This window comes from Eptesicus fuscus, chromosome 11 (assembly GCF_027574615.1).
Source record: "Eptesicus fuscus isolate TK198812 chromosome 11, DD_ASM_mEF_20220401, whole genome shotgun sequence".
Taxonomy (NCBI): Eukaryota; Metazoa; Chordata; class Mammalia; order Chiroptera; family Vespertilionidae; genus Eptesicus; species Eptesicus fuscus.
This window is the reverse complement of record NC_072483.1, coordinates 53,345,000-53,370,153: the sequence shown is the minus strand read 5'-3', so window position 1 is coordinate 53,370,153 and position 25,154 is coordinate 53,345,000. Positions and strand designations below refer to the sequence as shown.

The window sequence follows — 25,154 nt, the reverse complement described above, 5'->3', positions numbered from 1 at the left end:
CCTTTTTCTGTAATATATACGTTGCAGGTTTGTGGTATTTTCGTTTCCTGGTTGCTTAGGTTTGTGGTAGTTTTTGTTTCCTCAAGACCAGAGAACTATGGCTGACAGAGATGTCAACACTGAGCCATTTCAGGTTCAGTTAAACAGGAAATTATCTTAAGTTTATACCAAAGTCATTACATGAAAAAGACTAAGTATTCCTTCCTTTAAAAAGAAACAGAAAATGAATCGCTAGAGAAGGATATTCTGCAATTTTAAAGTGCTTTGTTTACTAACCTACCGCTTGTAAAATATCTCTAGCAGGATGGTTTAGTAAATAGTAGTTATAGGTTGAATTGTGTTCCCCTCAAAAAGAGGTTTAAGTCCTAACCCCCAGTGCCTCAGGATGTGACCTTGGTTTGGAAATAAGGTTTTTGCAGAAGTAACCAATTTAAAACAAGGTCACTAGGGTGGGCCTTAGTGTACTATGGCTGGTGTCCTTGTAAAAAGAAGAAACTTAGATCTAGAGACAGGCATGCCCAGAGGAAAGACTATATGAAGAGACGCAGGGAGAACATGACAGGGAAAGAGGAGCTATGCTGCCATAAGCCAAGCCATGTCTGAGGCTACCAGAAGCTGCAAGAGGGAGGATCCTTCTACAGGTTTCAGAGGGACTATGGCCCTTCAAATACCTCGATTTGAGACTTTTAGTCTCCAGAACTGTGAGACAGTAAATTTCTGTTGTCCTAAGCCACACAACTTGTGGTACCTCGTTATGGCAGCCCTAGGAAACTAATGCCCTCATGATAGTGAACTTACTGCTCTGCCCTATGAGCACTTTACACCTAATAACCTTGAGACATCTATTATTAGCTTCCCAAGATACTAGCAGATGTGGATACTAACTTCATGAGGTTAAATGATTTGCTAAAGATCACAGTTAGTGTGTGAGCTGGGATTTGAACCCAGGTCTGTTTAATTCTGGATTCTGCTGTGTGTGTGTGTGTGTGTGTGTGTGTGTGTGTGTGTGTGTGTGTGTGTGTTGGGGTGGGGGATCTGGTTCCTCTCATTGGATTGTTTAGGGTTACAACATCCTCATGTCTCTCATCTGAACTCCCACCTCCATTTGAAGGAGCATATCTCTTGTCATTCACTGGCAAACCCATCCTCTGTTTGCAAGGGCACAAATAAGACTTCATTTCTCTGACAATAAAGAGTTGGCAATATTCTCTTGTCTTCTTGTAATTTGAAATTTATAACCTTATCAGCCTCTCCCCCACACCTCTCCATTTCTTCCTGCCTTCTTCCATGACCCAAATCAGTGTAGTTTAATATGTGTAATGGAGTGAAAAACTACACTGAGTCAATTTTCTGCTTCAAAAAGATTTCTTTAAAAAATCCAATCAGGGTCTTTGTCAAATACTAAACAAACCTGCATTGAACTGTGTAGGTATTAGATTAGTGAAACCTGGGCTAACACTTGAAATTCAAAATTTCATCAGTGAAATGAATCCTATAATTCTGAGAGCAGAATTGTTTTCCTAAATGTTAGAATGAGTGCCTTCTTTTTATTAATAATCATTCCTATGTTATAGTATATCAGTCATAGGATATAAAGTAAAAACTATCAGAGTGTATTGCACATAGAAAAGTATGGTTTTGTGACTATTTCAATTATATATGCAAATGTGTGCTGGGTTGCTGATAACCAGTCAATAAAGGATGTTCCTACCTGACATTCTTCAACTGGGAAGAGATCTGTGTTTTAGTCTTATAGTTTAATTTTAATTTCCTTTAGTTTAGTAATGTAGTATGGCAAGATCAATGTCCAGGGCTTTGTGAATAGCCTCCTAAAAGAGAAAGGATCATCACTGGGGGGCTGGATAATTGCCAGTGAGCTTTCCTAACCTCACCAGTACAGCCATTAAACAGCTGTGGGGCCTTGAGCAAATCAATTAGCCTCTCTGAGTTCTAATCTCCAAATACATAAAACTATTGACTTCTTCTCCCTATTTTATAAACAGTGTGTTCGAGAAATGAAAAAAATCAATTTGAAAAGAAAAAGTCAATGGAAATATGCTCTAGAGGGTGGCTGACTATTTTTGTATTGTTATAAGACAGCCAACTCAATATTCAGCATATGTAGCTGATGTTTGGTGCATTGCCTAATGGATGGTTTGTCTATGCAGCAATGTCTGTTGGGACAAGGAGCACCTACTAAGCAGTATGCTATTCCACTTCTCAATGTTATAGAATCCTTTATCCCTCTGACAACTCACTATCTTCCCTACATGACCATTGGGTCAAACAACAGTAAAAACATTTGCTTCAATGAATATATCAAATATTTTTAGTTGTCCTTTTAATCTCCCTGAAGCAGCTGAGAATACCTACTGTCCCTCCCCTTGAAACTCCTCCCATGGCTGCCACGACTCCATGTTGCACTGCTCTGCTTTCCCACTAGCCTCAGCTTCCCCTGTTGTACCTCTTCTGCTTCATTTCCTTTACCTGACCTTGTAGTGGTGGCATTTCCAAAAGTGCTATCTTTTGTCTGGGTCCATGGGCTATGCATAGTCAGGATGGTGAAGACCTAGGTGGGTGGTTAGGGGCTGGGTAAAGGGGGGTAAAGAAAGGTAAATGGGAGACATCTGTAATACTGTCAATAATATATACTATTGACAATATATATAAACAAAAAAGCAAACAAACAAACAAACAACAAACAAAACAAACAAACAAAACCCCAAACAAAAGAAAGTGCTATCTTCTGTTCTCCACTCAGTGCCTCGGGAATCTCATTAGTGCATATGATATCAGCTCTCACTCTCAGGCTGAAGTAGGTCACTGGGTGTATTTCATTTCTGAAGCTCCAGGTTCCACAGATCATTTCTACTGGGAACTCCTGCTGGCTCCTCACATACTACACCTCCCAAACTAAACCCACGACCTTCCTGCCCTGGTGCCCTGACCATAGTCTTCCTCTTGAGTTTTCTAGTTACTCAGTAGGGTCGTCATCCTTTTAGCTGTCTGACGAGAGACTTTGCCGTCATCTTTGATTCTACTCCTCCCTTTAATCTCATAGCCAATATCTAATTGTTTGTAAAATTCTATCAATTTTTCTTGCAAGAGACTTTGCATCTATAACCTTTACAAGTGATAGTTCATATCTTCCACATTCTTGATGCTTGCTCTCTCTGGAATACTGTGGCTAGGGCTTACTTTACGGTCCTAATGTGACCATGTCACTCCCTCAAGGCTTTGACAGCTCTCTATTGCTTCCAGCACAAAATCCAAACTCTTTAGGACGCCATGTGAATTATTTCAGAATTGAGTCTCAATTACTTCTTGAGTCTCAGTTCTAGACACATAGCCCATACATTGTTCACACTTAAGTCACTTTGCAATTCTTGGCATTTACAGGACCCAGAATGCATCTTCCCAACTCCTGGTATTTTCTTGCTCAATTCCTTCATCCAAGAATTCAGTTAAAGTGACTAACAGTTATTAAAAATCCCCCATAATACTATTCAATAAATGTTTGTTGGATTGAAATACAATTATTAGCTTCTCTCCTGAACAGAAATATGAGATCAAGTCTTTTTCATTTTTGTGTTTCCAGCAATTAGCAGAGTGCTAGATGTATAGTATGTACTCAAGAAATATTTACTTGGAAACAAAAGGTAAAGAATTACTAATCTGTATGATTATATGTATTTTTAACATTCATATTTTCCCTAGGAGACACAATGTAGTAAAATAAGCAGTTAAAGAAATATATTCAGCATTCTTTACTACCCACCAGCAAAGATTGTTATTCACCTGGAGAGAATAGCTATTTACAAGATTGGTACTGACATAAATAGCTGTGCATCATTCTTTTAGTCACTAAGATCAGGTTGTTGATAATAATGAATGTTTGTAGTAATGTGCTTGCTTACAACTTTTAGTACATATAGGACGACCCTCAGGTTTCAGTATCATATATTACAGACAACATATCTATTCCCTGCTTAATGGAAGCACAACTTCCCAATATGATGCATATGAAACAATGGGTATTTAAACCTATATTCTAATTAACAATGAAATTATGGCTATCATAATTATGGCCAATGCAAGTGAGTCTTTAAAATAGCTGAAAAGTTGGGTCATCCTATAGGAATTTACTGGACTATATATGGAAAAAGTGTTTTCACTTGAATAGTTTGGTGTTTTTTTTTTTTTTTTGAAACAGCTATCTCCTTAAGCTTCAGGTTATTTAGCTTTGTATATAGTAATTCTTTTTACTGTCTTAATCAGTCAGCATGGATTAGGAGAGTACAAGAATTTTAAATCTTTTTAAGTTTACTATAGAAAGAACAATTTCTTCTTTAGGATAATTCTATGGTGTAGAATTGGAATCAATCAAATAAATCTACCAAATCAGAAAAATATTTGTCTTCTTATGTAGGTTTGCCTGAGTGAAATATTTTATTATTTTAAGAACCATAGGGAAAATTCATTGACATTCAACATAAAAGTAAATGTGTACATTGATAAGCCTTGATTTTTTAGGAGACAAAAATAATCTCTTACAGTTAAGTGTTAGAAATAAATATGGTCTCTCTGTCTTTTTAGCCTGGTGGTATCAAATCTATGTGGGATGAACCAAAATTAGCACCTTGTCTGACTAAATCACCACTCTTTCATTTGAGAGGGTGTGGGACAGTGGTTAAGAACATGAATGTTGGCATCAATTAGACTGTGGCTTGAATCTTGGCTTCACCATTTGGTAACTGTGTGACCTTGGGCAAATGGTTTGGTCTCGTTCAGTCTCAGTTTTCTCATTTAACGTGGGTATTCATTTATTCATCCAATTATTCAGCAAATATTTATTAAACAATTACTATGTGCCAATTCCTGTTCTAAATAACAGGAAGTAATTGTGAACACAAAAGGCAAAAATCTTGGCCTTTATTATTTTGTTGTTGTTGTTTGGCCTTTATTAAATTTACTTTTAGTAAGGCAATGATAACAGTATCCATCTTCTTGTTTGTTGTGGAATTAGCTAATGTATTGCAGGCAAATTGCCTAGCACAAAGCCCAGCACTTAGCACGTTTACTAAGCGAGGGGAACGAACTGGTCTAGTTTGACAGGTATAGAGAAGAGGTGCTGGGAGTATGTGTGTAGTCTGGGGAGGGTAGATTGGCATCAGGATAGGTTTGGGTCAGGTTGTAGAGGTTTCAGTTTAGTAAGCACTTACTATTTGTCAGACCACGCACAGGTGTCTTAAACTTACAACAACCCTATGGAACAGATACCAAGAATGAGCTCATTCATTCATTCATTCATTCATTCAAAAAGCCTTTATTGAGGATCTTCTATATATCAGATATCATGCTGGGCACTGGAGATAAAAAGATGTGTAAGACTCAGGGCCTCCACACTAGAAGGCACTCGCTCACAATGATAGATCAGTAGAGAAAATGCCATGGTAAAGCACACAGTACTTCCCCAGCACCTAACTCAACCTGAAGGGGTAGGGCTGGATGATGGAGGCCATTGGAAACATCTCAAACTTGAATCACAGAATGGCTCCAGTACCCAACCAGCCACCCTGCCCTATCCCTAAGTTATACTTGTGGCTGGTTAGATCCTCTCTTGAGAGTTGCCTTATACTTGTGCTTTAAGGTAAGAGCTATTTTAGATATCATACTTCTGAAAACAGATTTTGAGAGAGTTGCAGAGAATAGGACAAGAATGAGTTGGATATTTCCCTGGACCTGCTTGTAGGTGGACAAGGGGAGAAGGGCACGCGAGAAGCTGGACTGTGGCCTGAGAGGACCTAGTAACGTCACTGGACTTGAGCTCATCTTTCAAAGTTGATAGGATTACTTGCTTTTTGGAGGGGCTGTTTTTCATATTTGAAGGAGTTGTAGAGGATTAGAGGATTTTCAAGACCTGTTCCTGTTCTGACATGTCATGATTCTCCATGTCAGAGGATAGGTCACTGCACGGTGATATAGATTTGTGGGTCTGTGGAATGCACGGTTACAGCAGCACATGCTCAGGTATGGTTCTTGTTGATGGTTCCCTGAGAGTCCATGTAAAGCTCATCCCGAAGATGCAGTGTGGCCCGTTAATGACCTACAAAATTGAGCAAGAATCCTTATAAATGTAGCAGAAGATGCTTGATCATTTCAAAGCAGATTTAACTTTCTTAGTCTTCTGTGTTTGAGATAAAGGACATAGATGTTCAAAGTTTATTGACTGTTAAGTTTATTTAATTTTCTAGCATAAGGCTTAGGATAAGGGAGCTGGGATAATTCCTACCACCCCAAAGAGTTTTCCTATTTAGTTTGTGTAAAAATTCTTGTAGGCAGCCTTTTTTCTTTCTTTTATTTTTAACTAAAACTTTGAGCTTTGGAAAGTAGCAGTTCTAAATAGAATGGATTCAATATTAACTAAATCTTCATTTCAAATATGAATATTTCTGGGATTTTTACTCTTTTAGCCTTTTCTCTCTCCCTGTATCTATTTGTGTTCATTTTTATAATAAAGCACACCTTAATGTATCTAATAAATAGGTTCCTAAAATAGGAATCAAACTATATTTAAAATATGTTAGGATTTGCTGTTTAAATGCTTCTATTATAAATTTATTTTGCAATGTAAGTTATTTCACTCTAATTTATCCTTGATGTATGATTGACTTTCATCTATTAGATTTGTCTAAATCAGGTCACATTAATTAACCAGAAGATCTATTACTGTTTATTACTCTCATAAAATCTAGAGCTATCACTTTAAAATTTAAACACCCAGAATCTCCTATGCTTAGCATTAAATTACCAGTAACAGCAATATAGAGTTCTTCTTTATTTATGATATATTTTATATCCAAAATTGCATACCACATGTATAAATTCAGTATATAATTAAATGGCCTCTTTAAGTTTAACTGAAGGAATGAATATCTTCATTTTACTGATTTTCTATCTACAAACTATGACTAGGGGATATTGACATATTTGTGATCATTTATTCAGTGAACAAATATTTAATGCCTACCATGTACCAGGGACTGGGCAAAACACTGGGGAATGTAAAATACATAAGATATTATCTCCTTTGGGAACTTATAATTTATTAGGGGAAATAGACATAAGCACATAAAAAGTTATCCTATATAATAGAAGGCTAATATGCGAATCGACCAAACAGTGGAACGACCGGTTACTATGACATGCACTGATCACCAGGGGGCAGACGCTCAACGCAGGCGCTGCCCCTGGTGGTCAGTGTGCTCCCTCAGGGGGAGCGCCACTCATCCAGAAGCCCTGAGCTGGGCTCACAGCTGGCGAGTGCAGTGGTGGTGGCGGGAGCCTCTCCCGGCTCTGCAGCAGCCCTAAGGATGTCTGACTGCTGGCTTGACTCTAAAAACCTAAAAGATCATGTAGCTCCATGGGCTCTGTGTTACTTTCTGGTTCAGAAAGGCTGGTTTCAGCTCATAACTGGTTCAAGTAGAATTCTCTTCCAGACAAAACTGCTTTAAAAATCACACTGTACTACATAATGGAATTTCATTTCTTCCTGAGCAACATCACCCAGGGGCAGTTCTTTTGTTCTGTTTTGTTGTTTTCAAAATGAAAAAAAAAATTTACTTCCATTGCGTTAGTAACGTTTGGTTCCATGAAAAGAAACCCGATTGAGAAACACAATTGAGTTTTGAGACCATTGAAAATAAAGAATTCAGTTTGCCATCTTCTATATCCATTTTTGCTGAGAGAAATGGCATATGTTATATGCAATATTGGGTTTTCAAGAAACGTGGAACTATTTGTATGTCTATGTCCTTAGGTACTATGAAAGGCCAGTAAGTTGATGATCTACTTCTAGGTACTTTGCTATTTCAAATATGAAGCAGCAGCTTGATAAAAATGTGGACTCTCAAGCCCACCCCAGACCTCAAACAGAATCTGCAGTTCACAGATCCCCAGGCAATTCTCACGCACCTGAATTGAGAAGCATCATCCTGGCTCTGCTACTTCATACCTCCGGGCTCTCCTGCTTCATTTACTGCCCTTCCTCCTTTTCCTTCTTTCCAGCCCCTGACCACCAACCCATGGCGAAGCCATGAAAGCAGGAGTTGTTAAGCTGGGCTCTTAGGGAGTTGTACGTGGTGGTTTGTGAACCCACTGAAATTAGACAGAAAATTATGTGTGCATCTGCTTACTCAGCTTTCATTAAATTCTCACCAAAAAAGCTTAGCCATTCCAGACTATAAGAGCACAGATGCCATGTTCTGCCGTGAAAGATGGAAAGACAGAATAGGATAACTCTTGTAATTCTATAATTAAACCTTTTCTATTGTTTCAATAAAAAGAATCAGACTGACCAGACAGCTGATCACAGAGATGAGGAATTTTTGGACACAGCTTTCTAGTTCCCCAAAACTGAGTTCTGCTCCACTGGTTCCAACAGGTTAGGTTAGTAGAAAGTGGCCAGTTTAGTTCCCATAGGTCCTGCATGCTTTGGGATAATTAAAGAAGATGTGCTTTTCCATAATACGAGATTTGTACTCTGTCTTTTTGATTTTTGAGGCCCTAGCACAGTACTCCTAACTCTGTCTGCCTATTAGAACCATCCCATACCAGACCAACTGTATCAGTCTCAGACCTCCTGGAGTGAGGATCAGGCTTACTGGGTTTTGTTTTGTTTTTTGGGTTGTTTGAACTTTCCTTGGGTGATTTTAATGTTTTAGCCAAGGTTATGAACCGTTTGTACACAGCAATGTGTTCGATAAATTCCAGGATGGCTTTCTTGGGGAATCATGTGTCTGTCATTATCTAAGGAACTTGATTCTGTTTCTTCTGGACAATGAAGTCCCTTTGTCTATTGGAAAGTCATTATATACATGCCCTGCTGTACTATCTTCCTTCATCATGCCAAATGGAGGCGGATATATAAAAAAACTTGTTTGGATGTGGAACTGATTCTAAGAACTATTGAATTTTCCAGTTTCTTTTCTGCTGCTCAAATTACCAGTCTGTCTCAGAAAAGCTCTCTGGTTTTTATATTATGAGTGACTTTTTAACACTTGATATGCTGTTGAAATGATGGAAATGAGTAATTGTGCTAAAACGAAATAATTTAATTGTAAGATTTGTTTTTCCCTCATTTGCACATATTTGGCTGATATTGTAGCTATACAGTGAACAGCCTCTGACATTCTGCAAGCCTCAAAACACCTACCTGTAGGACGCAGGATTTCAATGAGAACAAGGAGAGAGCCCATAGAAGAAAGCAATTTGCAGTTACTATGAGTGTGCCTTTAATCAAATAAAGGAAGCAAAATCCTGTGAGAAAGTTCCCATTTACAAAGCTTTCCCCTAAGACACATTCACAGGCTGAAGTGGAATTACATATTCACATTTTTCCATTTTGTACTTCAATGATTTCTAGCATGATTAGGTTTTGCAGCCAGTCCTCTGAAAAATAACCTCAGAGTTTGTTGTGTATTTTCCTTCTCTGAAGGAGATTTCTGGCCATCTGAGCACTCATCTTCTCACTCTTTTGGGAATTTCCATGTGAATCGGTAGGATTTATGCTCACCTCTGTCCACTTCTGGAATAGATTCACCGAGTTCGTTTAATCACATTTCCCCCCTCCTCCCCAAGATCATGAGAATTCATGCCTGAGAATGATAAATTAGCTTTAACAACATTTTGGAGAATGGAATTATAGAACAATTCAAATCTGAAGATTTTTTCGAAGTAACAGTTTGTACTCAACGTTAATGAAAAAATTGGAACTGATTATTTTCCGACTATTAATGCTTCAGTGTTCTCAGCTTGGAGAGAATAAATATTCAGAAGGATCTAATGCAACTTATATGATATTAACTTGTCTTAACCTCTTTCCAGCTAAGGGATTTCTTAGTTGTCTTCTTATAAATATATACACAAAGTGACTTTCTGCTTGAAATGGAAAATGCATGTAAATTGTATTTATGCTTTTAATCTTTCCATAGGATTGCTTAGCTGTAGGAACTTTCACAGGAGGCTCTGTGCTAAAGTGGCTCTTCTTTTAGATGTGCTTTGGCATCCAAATTTTTTTTCCTTGTTGAAGCTACAATTTGCGACAGCTCAGACCCTTGTCTGATATTTCCCGCTTTTTTTTGTTTTTTTTTGTAAAAGAGGTGCTACACTTGAGTTCATGAGTGACCTGCGCTTTTCATTTAAGTCATTTTGATAGTCTTTGCTCTTAATTTAAGCCAATCTAAGATAGTTGACAACAAAATTTAAAATATTTTTTTTTCTCTTTTGGGGAAGACAAGTGACTCTTTGAGGTTTAATAATCATTCTAATTCAGGCCACATTTGTGAGTACCTAAAATGTTCCAGGTCATTTGCTAGGCATTCCAGGGAAAGCAATGAATACCTGCCTGGGAATCACACATGAGAGGGAAAATAGAAAACAAATACCTATAGTATAATCTTGTGAGCACAATGTACAGACTGGGGTGGTCCCACAGAGAGATGGCAGAAATCTCTGAAAGAGTCAGAGAGAGCTCCATGGAGGAGTTATATCAGTTATCAATATTATCTATTTAGTTATATGCAATGGAAATAAATTCAGGATAATAAATCAAAAGAGATTTAAAATAAAGACAGAGATAAATTTACTGAGAGGATATGGGTTTCTGACAGGAGAGAGAGAGAGAGAGAGAGAGAAAAGAGATCTCTTTGGAAAGGACCTAAATTGGAAAGTTCTGGGTATCTAGATAGAAGAAACTAAAGAACAGTCAAGGCTGTGTGCAATGGGGGAAGAGTAATTCCCAGAGGGAAATCAAAGTGCCACTGTTAGAAGAAGGTGGAATAGATGCTGGTAAGCAAAAATAACAGAGGTCTACTCCATGAAGAAATATTTAAGCCTTGGAAGATAAGTAAGAATCTATTAGGTGGTAATGGGAGAATGGTATTCTAAATAGAGGGCATAGAGTAAACAAAGAGTCATGAAAAAGTCTAGCCTGTCATATAAAGGCAAAGAATTGAGCATGGTGGAATTAAACTATAATATGAGGAAGTTTGGGTGATGAAAAGTGGCAGGAGGTAAGGAAAAATATCCCCATATGACATGTGACAAGACTAGGATTCAGTTCTATAGGTAATCAAGTTTTATTATTCTATAGGTAATCAAGTTTTATTATTAGTTTTTAAAATAATTTATACCAGTGGAAAAATAGGCAAAAATATGAGCAGAAAATTGATAGAGGAAAAATTTAATTGACTCATATACATACAAAAAATGACCAATTAAGTAATAAAATAAAAAACTATGCATTTTTCTACACCAGTGATTTTCAACCTTTTTCATCTCATGGTACACATAAACTAATTACTAAAATTGAGGCACTCCAAAAAATATATTCTTTGCTGATATGACAAAAATAGATATAATTTTTATTGATTAACAAAAATAAATAAGAGTAATTATTGACCCTTTTTGCTCCAAAGTGAGTTTTTTTAAAAATCAGATGCCTATACTTGTATATAAGGATTTCTGGTACCAAAAATTAACCAATTAGAAGCAATCTTATTATGAGATGTGACCAATAAGATGCAAGACCATATATATTTATGGTCCAAGACAAAGCATTCATATCAGACAGCTATTGTTGTGTTGGCTGTTGTCATTTTCTTATTTGACAATCGAAGTGGAAAGAGGTCAGTCCCCTAACTAAATAGTCAAGTACTGCATGTTTTAAAAATTCTTGCAGCACACCAATCGAAAATCGCTGTTCCATACCATTTTATATAAGGAATTTAAGCATCTCTGGATTTTAGCATCTGCAGGGGTCCTAGAACCAATCCCTTGGACACCAAGAAACACTGTACTTAAGTTTTGGGAGGGTCAAAAGTTACATATAGATTCTCCATTGCAAGGGGTTTGGTGCCTCCAAACCCTGCATTGTTCAGTGGTCCACTATAGATACTATTTTCTACCTATTAAATTAAAAATGATTTCAAAATAATAATTATACCTAGAGTTTGAGAGGACAACTGGCATGGAGCTTTTACATGCTGTATATAAGAGTATAAAGTGGAACAAGTGTAATTTTTTTCTAGAAAAGAATTAGACAAAATATATCAAGATCCAAGAGGCATAAGCCAGATTGCCTAAGCCAACTGCGATGTATGGCCACTCCAACGAGAGCTGTGAAAGCCTTCACAACTTTTCTCTGCAGAAAGGTGGAAAGCAATGCCTCACAGATATTTTAGGGACATGGAAATTAGCCTGAACAGTCCTCCTAGAAGCTCAAACTCTCAGAGAATTGCAGCTCCCAGGAATATCTCAGTGGCGTTCAACATATAAAATAATCGAATAAAAGTGTTCCTGAATTGTTAAACCCTGGGAATAAATAAATATATTTCCAATCCAGGGCACTTCTCAAATATTCACCTCTCACTGGTGGAGCACCTGTGATGGGCAGCCTCAGAAACCTGTCCTTCGCAGCACGTTTTCCCATCGGGAGACCTGTGGGCAGCGACACGATTAAGGAGTGAGTTACACAGTGCTCTGCTTAAACTGCATCAGGGGCACCAGGATGCCTTTCTGTCCATGGCTTCAAATCACTGGAGAAGAGTGACAATTTTTTCTAGAAACTGAATGAAAAATAGATCCAAGTGTCACTAACCCAGTGGGAAATGACGGGCTGTGACTCTGACATTGTCACGTAGATGCCAAAATACAGCCCAACTCAAAATGGACCATGCATAGAAAACATTAGCAGTATGTTCTGGGACAGCAAGGGAGAAAAATAGTAAAAGAACATTATTATGGCATCAGACTCACTGATAATTTTTTAAACTTTAATCTGTCTAGTGAACCATGCATGTGCCATTTTTCTCTCTGTTGACACCTCACACTCCTCAAATGATATGCCATTCATCTTTTTCTATGAAACCCAATTAAAGTAGGTTACTATAAATACATAGATATCTACATAAGAAACTGAATTGCCCAAAGAGTGCCAAGAGAAAATAAAGCAAAATTATATAAAGATGAGACAAAGTATGACAAGTGATTTTGTGTTCCAAGACACCAAACAGAGAAGATTAATAGCTGATTAGGTGTTTTGTTCTTTCTGACATCTGCTTAAGATAGAGAGGTGGGGTTGAGATCCTTACTACTCCTTTTGGCCAGTGTTAATTATCTTAACTCAAAGCCATGTATTTCTGGTAGGTGTTATGGTCACGGTCAGGACTCAAACACACACCTTCTGGCTCCAAATCTCAAGTTCATTCTCTCAGCATACCCCTGAGCAGTCGGCCCCAGAAAGATCTGCCTTTGTTGCTCTTCCCCCAAAGATTCTAGGATGTGGCCTCAGGCTGGTAGGAATGAGTGTGGAATGAGTGGAAGAGAGTCAGTTCATGCACTCTGTTGGGCATTGCCTATGATTTGTTGTGTCATGACTCTGAGCACATACAACCTTGCACTTCCATGGGCTTAGATGCCAATTTGAAATGATCAATCATCACACCAAAAGCAAAAGCACTACCTTGAAAATTTTGTACCCAGGTAAGCATAGTAAGATGATGTCATGGCTGAACTACTCTGGTTTTCTGGACCTAAGTAAATCTGTAGCTATTTTAGCCCAGTGATTCCTAATAAAGAGACTCCTGACCCCTTTAAGTCTGAGAAGGCAGTAACAGTGATAAGAGTTGGGGTGTTAATAGGTGGTTGGTAAGAGGCAGGATCCATGAATAATTTAAATAATTTTACAAAACTAACAGAGATAACGTTCTTAACCAGGACTAATCTACACAGATGAAATAAAACAAGGTTTTTAAAATGTCTTTCAGGGAAATTTTACCAGTGTTCTTATCAGAATGCCTGATTGGGATTTATATATGTCTCTGATGAATAAAAAATGAGAAATAAATTATTATTCAATAGTAGTAAATTTAGAGAAACATGAAGATTTTAAAAGCAGAAAAAAGGAACAAGAGGTGTTCCTAGTGGTGAAAAGTGTGGGGATGACTGAGTATGAGTCTTGAGGGGAGTGAGATTGGCTGGGAAGCTATAGTGCAGGGCTCTCCTAGATGTGAAACATCTATGGCTTTTCCAGTTAAGGTTCAGAGGCCAATTATGACTCCAAGTTCCCCACAGTCCTCTGTGGATCATTACAAGGTCCCAGTTGTTTCATGGATCCTCTTTGGGATCCAAGTCAAGTGATCAGAGGAACCAACATTTTTGTTTAATTCAGGGCTCCCGAAATGACCCTGGGCTTTGTATTAGTTGATGTACATATGGCTGCTTCCTTATAAATACTTGTGAGATGAGATTTCCTACCCTTTCAATTCTTCTCTCCATGTCATTTTCAGGTAAAGGGAGGATTGGGCCGCAGAGCTTGGTAATTATTCAGTATTCTATTTTTAACTCTGATTGCTTTTTACCTGAGCTTCCTCAAATAGATACTGGGACTCATACCAAGACTATATTTTTGTCTCTCCTGATCTGGTTTTAGTTCATTGACTACTTACCCAGGTATTGGATATGGCTGTTGATTTCCTGCAAGGTAGACATTGCTAATACACGCTTTGCTGTCTGCTTGAATGTGAATGCAGGCCTTCCACTCTATAAGCATGTATGGGCTGTCAGCTGCATGCACTGAGAAACTTATTTAAAGAATAAATGCACCTTTAAGTACATCTCAAATTTATCAGAAAAATGTAGCTTCACTACACTAGTCATTTTATGACTAGCAGCACAAATATATAATAATATTATAATATAGCTGTTAAATTGCACTTAGTTAATGAACCAATTTAGACCTCAAAGAATAAGCTTCAAATTGAGAAAAGAGAAATCTAAAGTATTAACTGCCAAATTACAGACATATGCTGACAAAATGAAAAGCCCACCTTTATTCTCTCACACTTGTAAATGGTGATTCATTCCTTTTTCTTGTCATGGAGTGTATTTTATTCATTATAATTATACTAGCGGCCCAGTGCACGAATTTGTGCATGGATGGGGTCCAGCTGGCCCGCCTGGATTGGGCCGGGCCATTGGGGGGAGGGGCTGCAGTTGGTCGGCCGGCAGGCCCCACCCCCTGGTCCAACTCCTGGTCAAGGGGACAATTTGCATATTAGCCTTTTATTATATAGGATTTATCCTGGAACTTTGTTCTATTAAGTAAGTAACTTGTACAAAAGTTGGAATATTGTTCAAATAGCAGTTACCTATTTATATATCTTATTGCTGTCTTTAGATTTCCACATAGAAACAGACCGGAAAAAAAGCAACACTCTGCCCTGTGATTTCTATGCTGGGAGTTTGATGTCAGATTGTGGGGTGGAAAGCTTTATAAAATTCTAAATGGAATTTATTCTACTACAAAGTTATCTCTCCCTCCTCACCCCCCACATCCACCCCCACACAACCTCCTAAAGTCATATAATTGTGACTGTGTAAAATAAACCCAAGAAAGTGTCAAGTATACAGATGTTAAAAGAAAGAGAAAGCAAATCACAGAAGCCACTTCACAGGAACTAGGAACTGAAACAAGTCTTGTTCTTGTACAGAGGAAGCTTCCAGTTCATCCTAGCAGCTTTCAGATACTGATGCAGTCTTTAAAATAAGATAAGTTTAGCCCTAGCGGGTTTGTCTCAGTGGATAGAGCGTCGGCCTGCGGACTGAAGGGTCCTAGGTTCCATTCTGGTCAAGGGCACATAGCTGGGTTGCGAGCTCAATCCACAGTAGGCATGCAGGAGGCAGCCGATCAATGATTCTCTCTCATCATTGATGTTTCTATCTCTCTCTCCCTTTCTCTTCCTCTCTGAAATCAATAAAAATATATTTTAAAAATAAGATAAGATTATTTAAAGTATATTATCTTCATTTCTCAAGGTTAATGCAGTCACTAAGTGTTCATTTACTTTTTAGTTTACTGACCTCTCAGTGTTGCTGAATATTTTGCCCAGTGTATCAAGACTCTTGGCGAACTAAAGAATGGTCTCTCCAAATGTGGTCCGCAAACCAGAGAGTGTGTGTTTGTTTGGTTTCTATTATCTTCATTAACCTTGTAAATTGATACAGATCCAGAGAAAATTGTTGCTGCTCCCCTATTCTTCCTCAAAGGAAGAAAAGTTGGTATAATCTCAAAATTGGTCCTTTGTCCACTCCATCCCACCTCTGTCCCCTAAGCTTCCTGGTTGCTGTGTGCATGAGAAGACTGGCGCTATATATTCTTTTGGTAAAGGATAGTGCCTAAAAGAAAGCTTAACAGCAGAAAGAACTTTATACCATAAAGTCACATATATTCAAGAAATATTTCTTGAGAAAATTTTGTGTCAGATATTGTGTCCTGTTTCAGAGGGACAGGGAAATGAACAAAATATTGACTCTGGCATCAAGGAGTTCACCTTCTGTCCCTGACATTGGATCTTATTAATTCCTTGAGCTGACAGCCATGTCTAACTCTCTTTCATGGTCAATGGATAAAGAGTAGAGCAGTCATGAAATTAATCTTACGTGGTAGAGTTACTCTGCCAGAGATACTAGTAAGGAAAATTTTTGCCCTTTAAGACCAAAACAAGTAGTATTATTGTTTTTAGTTCAGGCAGAACTCTACTTGATAGCATTTCTATAGTATGAGCTTTAGTTAGGCTCTGATTTGAACTTTAGAATGGCTTTTATTTTTCAAATTCCAAACATTCCACTTTTTAGTGTAATAAAATTTGTAGATTAATATTAAGGGACAATTGATCTCTTTTTATTGTTGAGTCCTTTTATTTATAAATATGGCCTGTTTCTCCATTTAAAAAATCTTTTTTTATGTTCCTTATAGATTATTAAAAATTTCATGGCAAATGGGTAGTGGGTTTTATTAAATTAATTTTTAGAATATTGAGGTGACATTTTTTTCTTTACAAGTTAATATAAAAGTTTGTAATAATTGATTTTGCAACATTGAACCATCAGTTTATTCTGAATAGAAAGTCTTGGTCATATTTTATTATTTTTAATATTTGCATAAATTCAATTTCTTAATATACTATATAATTTCAATCTTCTAATATTTTTTATTTAGGATATTGCAAATCTGTTTTAATAAAGGACTTATATTTGTGCTATTTTTATTAGGATGTACTATCAGGATTATTATATCTTCAGAAAATACTTGATGGGTTTCTATCTTTCTCTGGATTCTGAAAAAATTTTAATATCATGGGATTTGAAAGAACTTGCCTATGAAACTATCTAGACCTGGCACCTTTTCTGAAAATGATTTTACTTCAACTTTATTATTTTTTTGTGGTGGTTGGTTTACTCAGGTTTCCTCATTCTTCTGCATTTAATTTTGTTAATTTATATTTTCTTTAAAATTCACAAGTTTCCATCTGATTTTCAAATTTATAAGCTTGGAGTTGTACAAAGAAGTTTATTATTAGTCTTTCAATTCTTTTTTATAGCTCTGATTATATATTATCACTACTGTTTTAGTATATTTGAGTTTTTCCCTCTGATTAACTAGCTAGTGATTTATCTGTCTTACTGCTTTTTCCCTACAAGAACCATTTCTAGAATAATTTATCAATTTTACTAGTTTTTCCCCCCATTTTTTTCAGCTTTAAAAAAATGTATTCCTTCCTTCCTGCTTTCTTTTGGGCTTATATTTTTATTATTTTTCTTACTTTATATGGAATTTGGCCCTTATAATAAGCATTTGAATTATGAAAAGAAGCAGCAGCTGAAGGAAGTGATGAGACTACTACATTGCTGACAGACTGAATGGGTGAGAAGTGAAAAGTGTGGATGGGGGCAATACAGCATTTTTGGTTTAAATATAGGTTCCTAGCTTATTAGCTAAACTGTTCTAAGATAGAGAATGAGAAACCTTACTGAAATATGATGAACCACATATAAAATTTTATTTTGCCTCTCTGAATTGATCCTCTACTCTAGTAGTAATGATTAACCCTTCACAAAATTCGTTTTTTTTTTATTTTATTATTTTATTGTTTAAGGTATTACAAATAGTAGTGCATATGTCTCCTTCCTCCCCCCCCCCCCCATTGACCTCCCGCAGGCCTCCCCTACCCGCCAGCACTTGCCCTCATCCCTCCCCCTCCCAGTTGGTTGTGCTTATATGCATGCATACAAGTCCTTCGGTTGATCTCTTACTCCCGCAACCCTCCCCTATCTTCCCGCTGTAGTTTGACAGTCTGTTCAATGCTTCTTTGCCTCTGTCTATTTTTGTTTAACAGTTTATAATGTTCTTTATTATCCACATATGAGTGAGTTCATGTGGTATTTATCTTTCACTGACTGGCTTATTTCACTTAGCATAATGCTCTCCAGTTCCATCCATGCTGTTGCAAATGGTAAGAATTTCTTCTTTTTTACAGCAGCGTAGTAGTCCATTGTGTAGTATAAGCCCTATCTGTCTTCAAGGTTGTCCATGAAGAATGTCCTGAAATTACTAGGCATCAATTCTGTGATTTAGTTGAATAGACACAACATATGGACTTGATCCAGGCTTTTACATTTATAATATTCATTTTAGGGTCCTATTACACTAGTTTAAATATTAATGTTCTAAGCAGGCTTTTCATAGCTTTCTCTGTTTTTTCTCTACTGGAGAATATTGTTGGAAATTAAAAAATATTATGGTTTATTATCCATGTCATTGGTATTGCGTTTTGATGATAAACTACTTTTGGAAAATGAAAAAAAAATATATATATAAGTTGAATAATTCCCTCTGGGTCTGGAGTGTTTCTATGAATAGCAATTTTATATTTCCTCACTATATTTCCTGAGATTATTACAGATCTTCCATAAGCACCTATAAAATACCAAGACATAGTCTTAAATATTGGTGGTACTTTCTGATGAGCTCCTAATGAGATTTTGAATAGTACTGTATGAAAAAAACCTAGTTTTTAATATGTGTAAGGATTTATATTATTTCTTACATTCTTTAATTATGACAACAAGACACATTGGGATGGGCAGCCAGTGTATTTAAATGTATGACTTTTCTAGATGGAAAACCAAAGGTTAGTGGATTCTTGGTATGTTGCAGTATGAGAGGGTCTTGGTTACTGTTACAATAATCCACAGATGGTGAGGGATGACAGTTCTGGACCAGAGAAACTCTAGTATGGGGATGAAGGCTTCAAATCTGCCTAATTGCTGACTTGCTTATCCTATCTAATAAAAGAGTAATATGCAGATTGACCATCACTCCCAACACACAAGATGGCTGCCCCCATGTGGTCAAAGATCATGCCCCCATGTGGACAAAAGATGGCCACCACAAGATGGCCAGCAGGGGAGGGCAGTTGGGAGGGACCAGGCCTTCAAGGGAGGGCAGTTGTGGGTGATCAGGCCAGCAGGGGAGGGCAGTTGGGGGTGACCAGGCCTCAGAGGAGGGCAGTTAGGGGTGACCAGGTCGGCAGAGGAGGGAAGTTGGGGGTGACCAGGCCTTCGGGGAAGGGCAGTTCGGGGGGACCCAGGCCTACAGGGAGAGCAGTTGGGGGGGACCAGGCCTGTAGGGGAGGCAGTTGGGGGCGACCAGGCCTGTAGGGGAGGGCAGTTGGGGGTGACCAGGCCTGCAGAGGAGAGCAGTTAGGGGTGACCAGGCCTGCAGGGGAGGGCAGTTAGGGGCAAACAGGCTGGCAGGGGAGCAGTTAGGCATTAATCAGGCTGTCAGGGGAGTGGTTAGGGGATGATCAGGCTGGCAGGCAGAAGCAGTTAGGGGCAACCAGGAAGGCAGGCAGGTGAGCAGTTGGGAGCCAGCAGTCCTGGATTGTGAGAGGGATGTCCAACTGGATTGGGCCTAAACGGGCAGTCAGACATCCCTTGAGGGGTCCCAGATTGGAGAGGGTGCAGGCTGGGCTGAGGGACACCCCCCCACATGCATGAATTTTGTACACCGGGCCTCTAGTGCCTATAAATTAACTAGAGGCCCGATGCACGAAATTCATGCATGGGGGGTGTCCCTCAGCCCAGACTGCACCCTCTCCAATCTGGGACCCCTTAAGGGATGTTCGACTGCCCGTTTACAGGGATTGGGCCATGGGGGTGTGGCCAGCCTGGGTGTGGGGTTGAGGGCTGTTTTCAGGCTGGCCACACCCCTTTCAGGGTGGGGGTCCCCACTCGGGTGCCTGGCCAGCCTGGGTGAGGGGCTGATGGCTGTTTGCAGGCTGACCACAGCCCCTTCAGGGTGGGGGGTCCTGCTGGGGTGCCTGGCCAGCCTGGGTGAGGGGCTGATGGCTGTTTGCAGGCTGGTCACACCCCCCAGTGACCCAAGCTCCCAGCCCCTCCTTTGTTTCTTTTCTTTTTTTTTTTTTTTTAGCGCCTCCTTGAGTGGAGGCCCAGGCCAGCTGGAAGCAGGTATCTGGGATTTATTTATCTTCTATAATTGAAAGTTTGTAGCCTTGAGCAGAGGCCAGGGCTGGCCAGGGTGGGCGGGAAGCTTGGTTTCCTCCATCACCGGGGGCAACCCAAGCCTCCTGCTAGCTCCAGCTCCATGGCTGCTGCCATATTTGTTGGGTTAATTTGCATACTCGCTTTTGATTGGCTGGTGGGTGTAATGGAGTGATGGTCAATTTGCATGTTTCTCTTTTATTAGTGTAGATAGTAATCAAAGATGACTTCAAGGGTTTGGAACTGGGTGATTACAACTTAAATGGTTCATCTGGCACATATGGGGCATTTTGGAGGAGGAAGCTCTCTTTCTTCATGATGAGAAGAGGATTGAGATGATAAACTGTTTTGGAATGCTGACTGTAAGGTAATATAGTAATAGTCCCCCTCATCTGTGATTTCACCTTCCATGGTTTCATCAACCATAGTCTGAAAATATTAAATGGAAAATTCCAGAGATAAACAATTCATACGTTTTAAATTGTGCACCATTCTGCATAAAATGATGAAAGCTCACCCCATCCTGTTTCATCCTGAGATGTGAATCATCCCTTTGTCAGCATCTCCATGCTGTGTACGCTCCCCACCCATTAACCACTCAGTAGCCATCTTGGTTATCAGATCAACTCTTGCGGTATCTTAGAGTAATCTTTATTCTAGCCTAACAATCCTCACTTCATCTCATCACATAGGCATTGTATCATCTCACCTAACATGAAGAAAAGTGAGTACAGTACAATAAAATATTTTGAGAGAGACCACATTCAAATAACTTTATTACAGTATATTGTTATAATTATTCTATTTTATTATTAGTTATTGTCGGTAATCTATTTCTGTGCCTATTTATAAATTAAACTTTATTATAGCATGTGTAAGAGAAAACATAGTATATATAGGGTTTGGTACTATCTAAGGCAAGCATGTCAAACACATGGCCTACAGGACCCATGCGGCCCACAATGAATATTTTTGTGGCCCAGCCAATATAACGGTATGTAAGAAACGTTTTAATAAAAATTTTGTAACTTAATATTTACAATATCATTATACATAATTATTAATAACAAATTACAATATTCACTAATGACTGGTTACTATAATTGTGTTGCATTCATTTCCCTTACACACACGCACACCATTTCTCTCCACTAATACTAACAGCAAATATTTTAGCAGCTGATTGCCATATCATTAGTCTTGTACTGACTTGTTTGGTGTGTGCAACAGGAAATATTTCGCTTTCTGATAACAAGAAAAATAGATTTATTTGTGTTATGCTTATTAATTTGTGCAGTTATTCAGTGTCTGATAAGTTAATGTTCCAGAAAAAATATTAATTTTTATTAAAATCTTCTATTATTTTATGTTAATGACTACTCATTTATTTCAGCCCTTTATATTCAGCATGTCTCTATCAAAATAAACCTACGTTTCTATGAAAATTGAAGCTTTTGTTTTTTTGCAGCCCACATAAACTTAAACCTTGTTTATTTGGCCCGTTTTAGCCTTTGAGTTTGACATGCTTGGTCTAAGGTTTCAGGCATCCACTGGAGGTCTTAAAACATATCCCTGAGGGTAAGGTGGGGCTACTGTAATCTTATTACCACCACAAGCCCAGGCAACCACTAAGCTTCTTTCTTTCAATATAAATTTTCTTTTTCTGGACTATACAATGAAATATTTTACATCCATAGAAATTTGTCATAATAAGTGATAGCTGGTCATAAAAAGTGAAAAAAAAAAACAAACCCCAGTAACAAAATATTCTGTATAGGATTAGCCTATTTGAGTTTATGTGGGAGAGAAAGGGAAAGAGGAAAACATGAATGATAGTCTCTAAAATGTCACTAGTGGTCATCCCTGAGTGGTAGAAATATGAGTACTTTTTTGTTGTTGAGACCTATGGTGAGAAAAAAATACAAATTATCTTAGGACATTGCTCCTAAAATGGATTCTTTCAAGGTTTTCCCTTCAGTGGAGTATCTGAATAAAGAGGGTGGGAATTTAGAATTGCCTCTGGATATGAGAGGGTTATTTTTCTAAAATCTCAGGAGTTGGGGACAGGGCTATATAGAAATAAAGTTATTGGATGATATGACTAGTCAATGCATGACTTAAGTGCTCAGCCAACTAGAGCCTCTAAAGAGTCACAGGGGGTAGGTACTGATGCTTCAAGACTACTTGTTACTTGCAAGGCTACTCCCTCAGCCTTTCTATCCTTGAGTAAGCTTGGCTTCCTGGGGATATTTTAGCCAATCCTAGCTTCAAAGAGAAAGGTAAGAATGATGGAAGGATGTTCATTCCAGTTCCTCTGGGGTCTCCGCTCTAATACCCAGGGGCAGAAGCAGAAACACCTAGCTATCCCCCTCCTAAGAAGGAGAAGTGGAAGGTGATTGAGCCTCTCCTCCTTCGTCTTCTTGTTCTCCCTCATCTGTTGTAAAGGAACTCTCCCCATTCTCTTCAGAGTGTTAATTCTTAGAGTGACAACTTTTTAAAGTATGTAATCGTATTATCTATTGCATTCCAATGTGTTTTTTTAAAAAAACAAATTTGGCATTTTATGCCTGAGTGTATTTTTGGGAGACTGTTTTCTTCAAAAGGGCACAGCACCATTAGCAACAGGCATGTTTTAGCCAAGAGCATATACTTTGGTGTGAGCTGACAAGATTCATTTACAATACTGATTTTTAAAATAGAACCTGACCTATTGTTTTTACTGACTTTGCATAGACACAAAATTGCAATGACCCAAACTCTACTCCAGAAGCGGGAATTTCTTCTGGAGTCTGAAAAACTTCAAACCCATTTTAAAAACTGCTTTTAATAGTCTATTTCTAAAAGATATGGAAAATGTTTTATATGTGAAGATACAGTTACTCTACTTAAAGATTTTTTTTTTAGCATTTGTTTTACAACTATCCTAAAACATCACCAGTTTCAAATCAGTGGGACTCAAATCAGTGAAGCTTTGCCTAATAGTTACAGCCTGAGGGCAGAAGAGACATAGAGCCACATCTCAGGAATTGCACAGAGGAAGATGTTGCATGATGGTGGAAAGCCTCCTCTAACCCATTAATTTGGCTGACAGTGATGTGGCTCTTCAAGCTGCTTTGCCTTCAGGAGTGGGTCCATAAAGGGGATGGCCCCAGGCCCCTCACTGAGAATCTCTAGTGTAGAACCCCAGTGTTCTTTAATGATATATAATTGGACCAGACCAGACCATGTGGTTTTAATAGCCTTCTCTGTGGTGTATAAGTTTATAAAGGCTTGGTACCTACTGTCTTTCTTAGGACATTGATGGAAAGTCCCAGTGCTCACAGTTTATGCTTATTAGTGATACTTTTTCATGAGTTTCCAGGGCTAAAGTGACTTTTTCACACTGTTTAATGGTTTTCAGTTTAACTCCCTTTCTGAGTGGGATGTTGTAAAGATTAATTAGCCAATGTCCATAAAGTGCTTTCAAGCTGAAAAGTGCTGCACAAGGGTGTACAGACTCATTAGCTTCTTAGTCATTCTGTTTTTTTTTAACCTTTTGGCATTCAGAAACTAGGTAGTGAATGCCAAATTAGTATTTTTTTTATGGAGGAGGGGTACTTCAGAAAGAGCAGAATAGAGCAATAGATATTTTTTTAAAAGATATCGGTTGCACTGAGACTGAAAAAAGAGAATATTAAAATATTTTGGTTTTTATTATCTTCTATTTCCCTACTACTTCAGCTTCTTCTTACTTCCTGCTTTCAAAATGTATTTGCCTGCTTATCCTATACATTTACTTAGAAATTCTATTGATTATATTGTCATATGGATACTCGTAATGGAGTTTAGTCTGGCCCAAAGTGTTGAATTATTGTGCCAATGAATGAATGACACATTCCCTTTGTAAATGAATTCCCCTATCAGTTTGCAATGTGTCATGAAGGAATGATATTGTCTCTATCTATAGTAATCTTTACGTGTGTGTGTGTGTGTGTGTGTGTGTGTGTGTGTGATTCATTAAGCTTTTGATTGAGGATGGAAAAGTACAGTTACCCATCAAAGACATAAAGAGGTTCTAAAAGAAACCAAAAACAATGATGGATAATATACAAAGAGTTAGATTGACAGATGACATTTTAGCATCATCAACTGCACATGATAGGGGAATAATATCTTCTAACTGAGAGAAAATAGCTGTCAACCTAAAATTGTATACCCAGCTAAATTACCTTTTAAGATGATCATAAAATAAAGATATTTTTATACAAAACAAAAACAAATCATTTACCACCAATGCTAAAGAATATTCTAAAGTATTGTCTTTTAAAGGTAAGAAAATAATCCCAGAATGGGAGGAAAAAGATGCTGAAAGGAATGAAAAGGGAAAATTTGGTAAATCTGTGGTTAAATATAAGTAAGCATCAACTAATAATAATAATAATGTCCAATTTGCAGTAACAAAACAAGACAGAACAAGAAAAAAGTAATATGTATACCAGAAAAGTAGTGTTAAGAGTTAAAGTATTCCAAGGTCCTTATTTTATTTGCAAGGAGTCTAAAGCTGTTACTTTTAGATTTTGTTAAGTTTATACATAACTTTTCTAGTTTTATTACTAAAATAAAGGAAAATGTAATATAGTAGAGGAGAGAATCAATGAAATAAAAAAAAAATCAACAACTGGCTTAGTGAACAAAGAAGTAAAGAAATTTAACATGAATTTTAGTAATTGTTCCTGGGGCTCTTACCTTGCAATTATAAGCACTAAGTAACT

The 25,154-nt window shown here is 37.9% G+C and overlaps 1 protein-coding gene across 2 annotated transcripts in view; it reads left to right on the top strand.

Moving 5' to 3' along the window:
* Nucleotides 1-25,154, top strand: part of PDE11A (phosphodiesterase 11A) — a 296,962-nt gene that overhangs the window by 68,791 nt on the left and 203,017 nt on the right. Inside the window, exon 3 of one of the 2 annotated variants that reach the window (XM_054722953.1) lies at nucleotides 14,492-14,542. The exons of the other annotated variant lie outside the window; for it this stretch is intronic. Within the exon in view, the coding sequence (XP_054578928.1) occupies nucleotides 14,492-14,542 (51 nt within the window). The remainder of the gene's footprint in view (nucleotides 1-14,491; nucleotides 14,543-25,154) is intronic. 2 annotated transcript variants of the gene reach the window in all.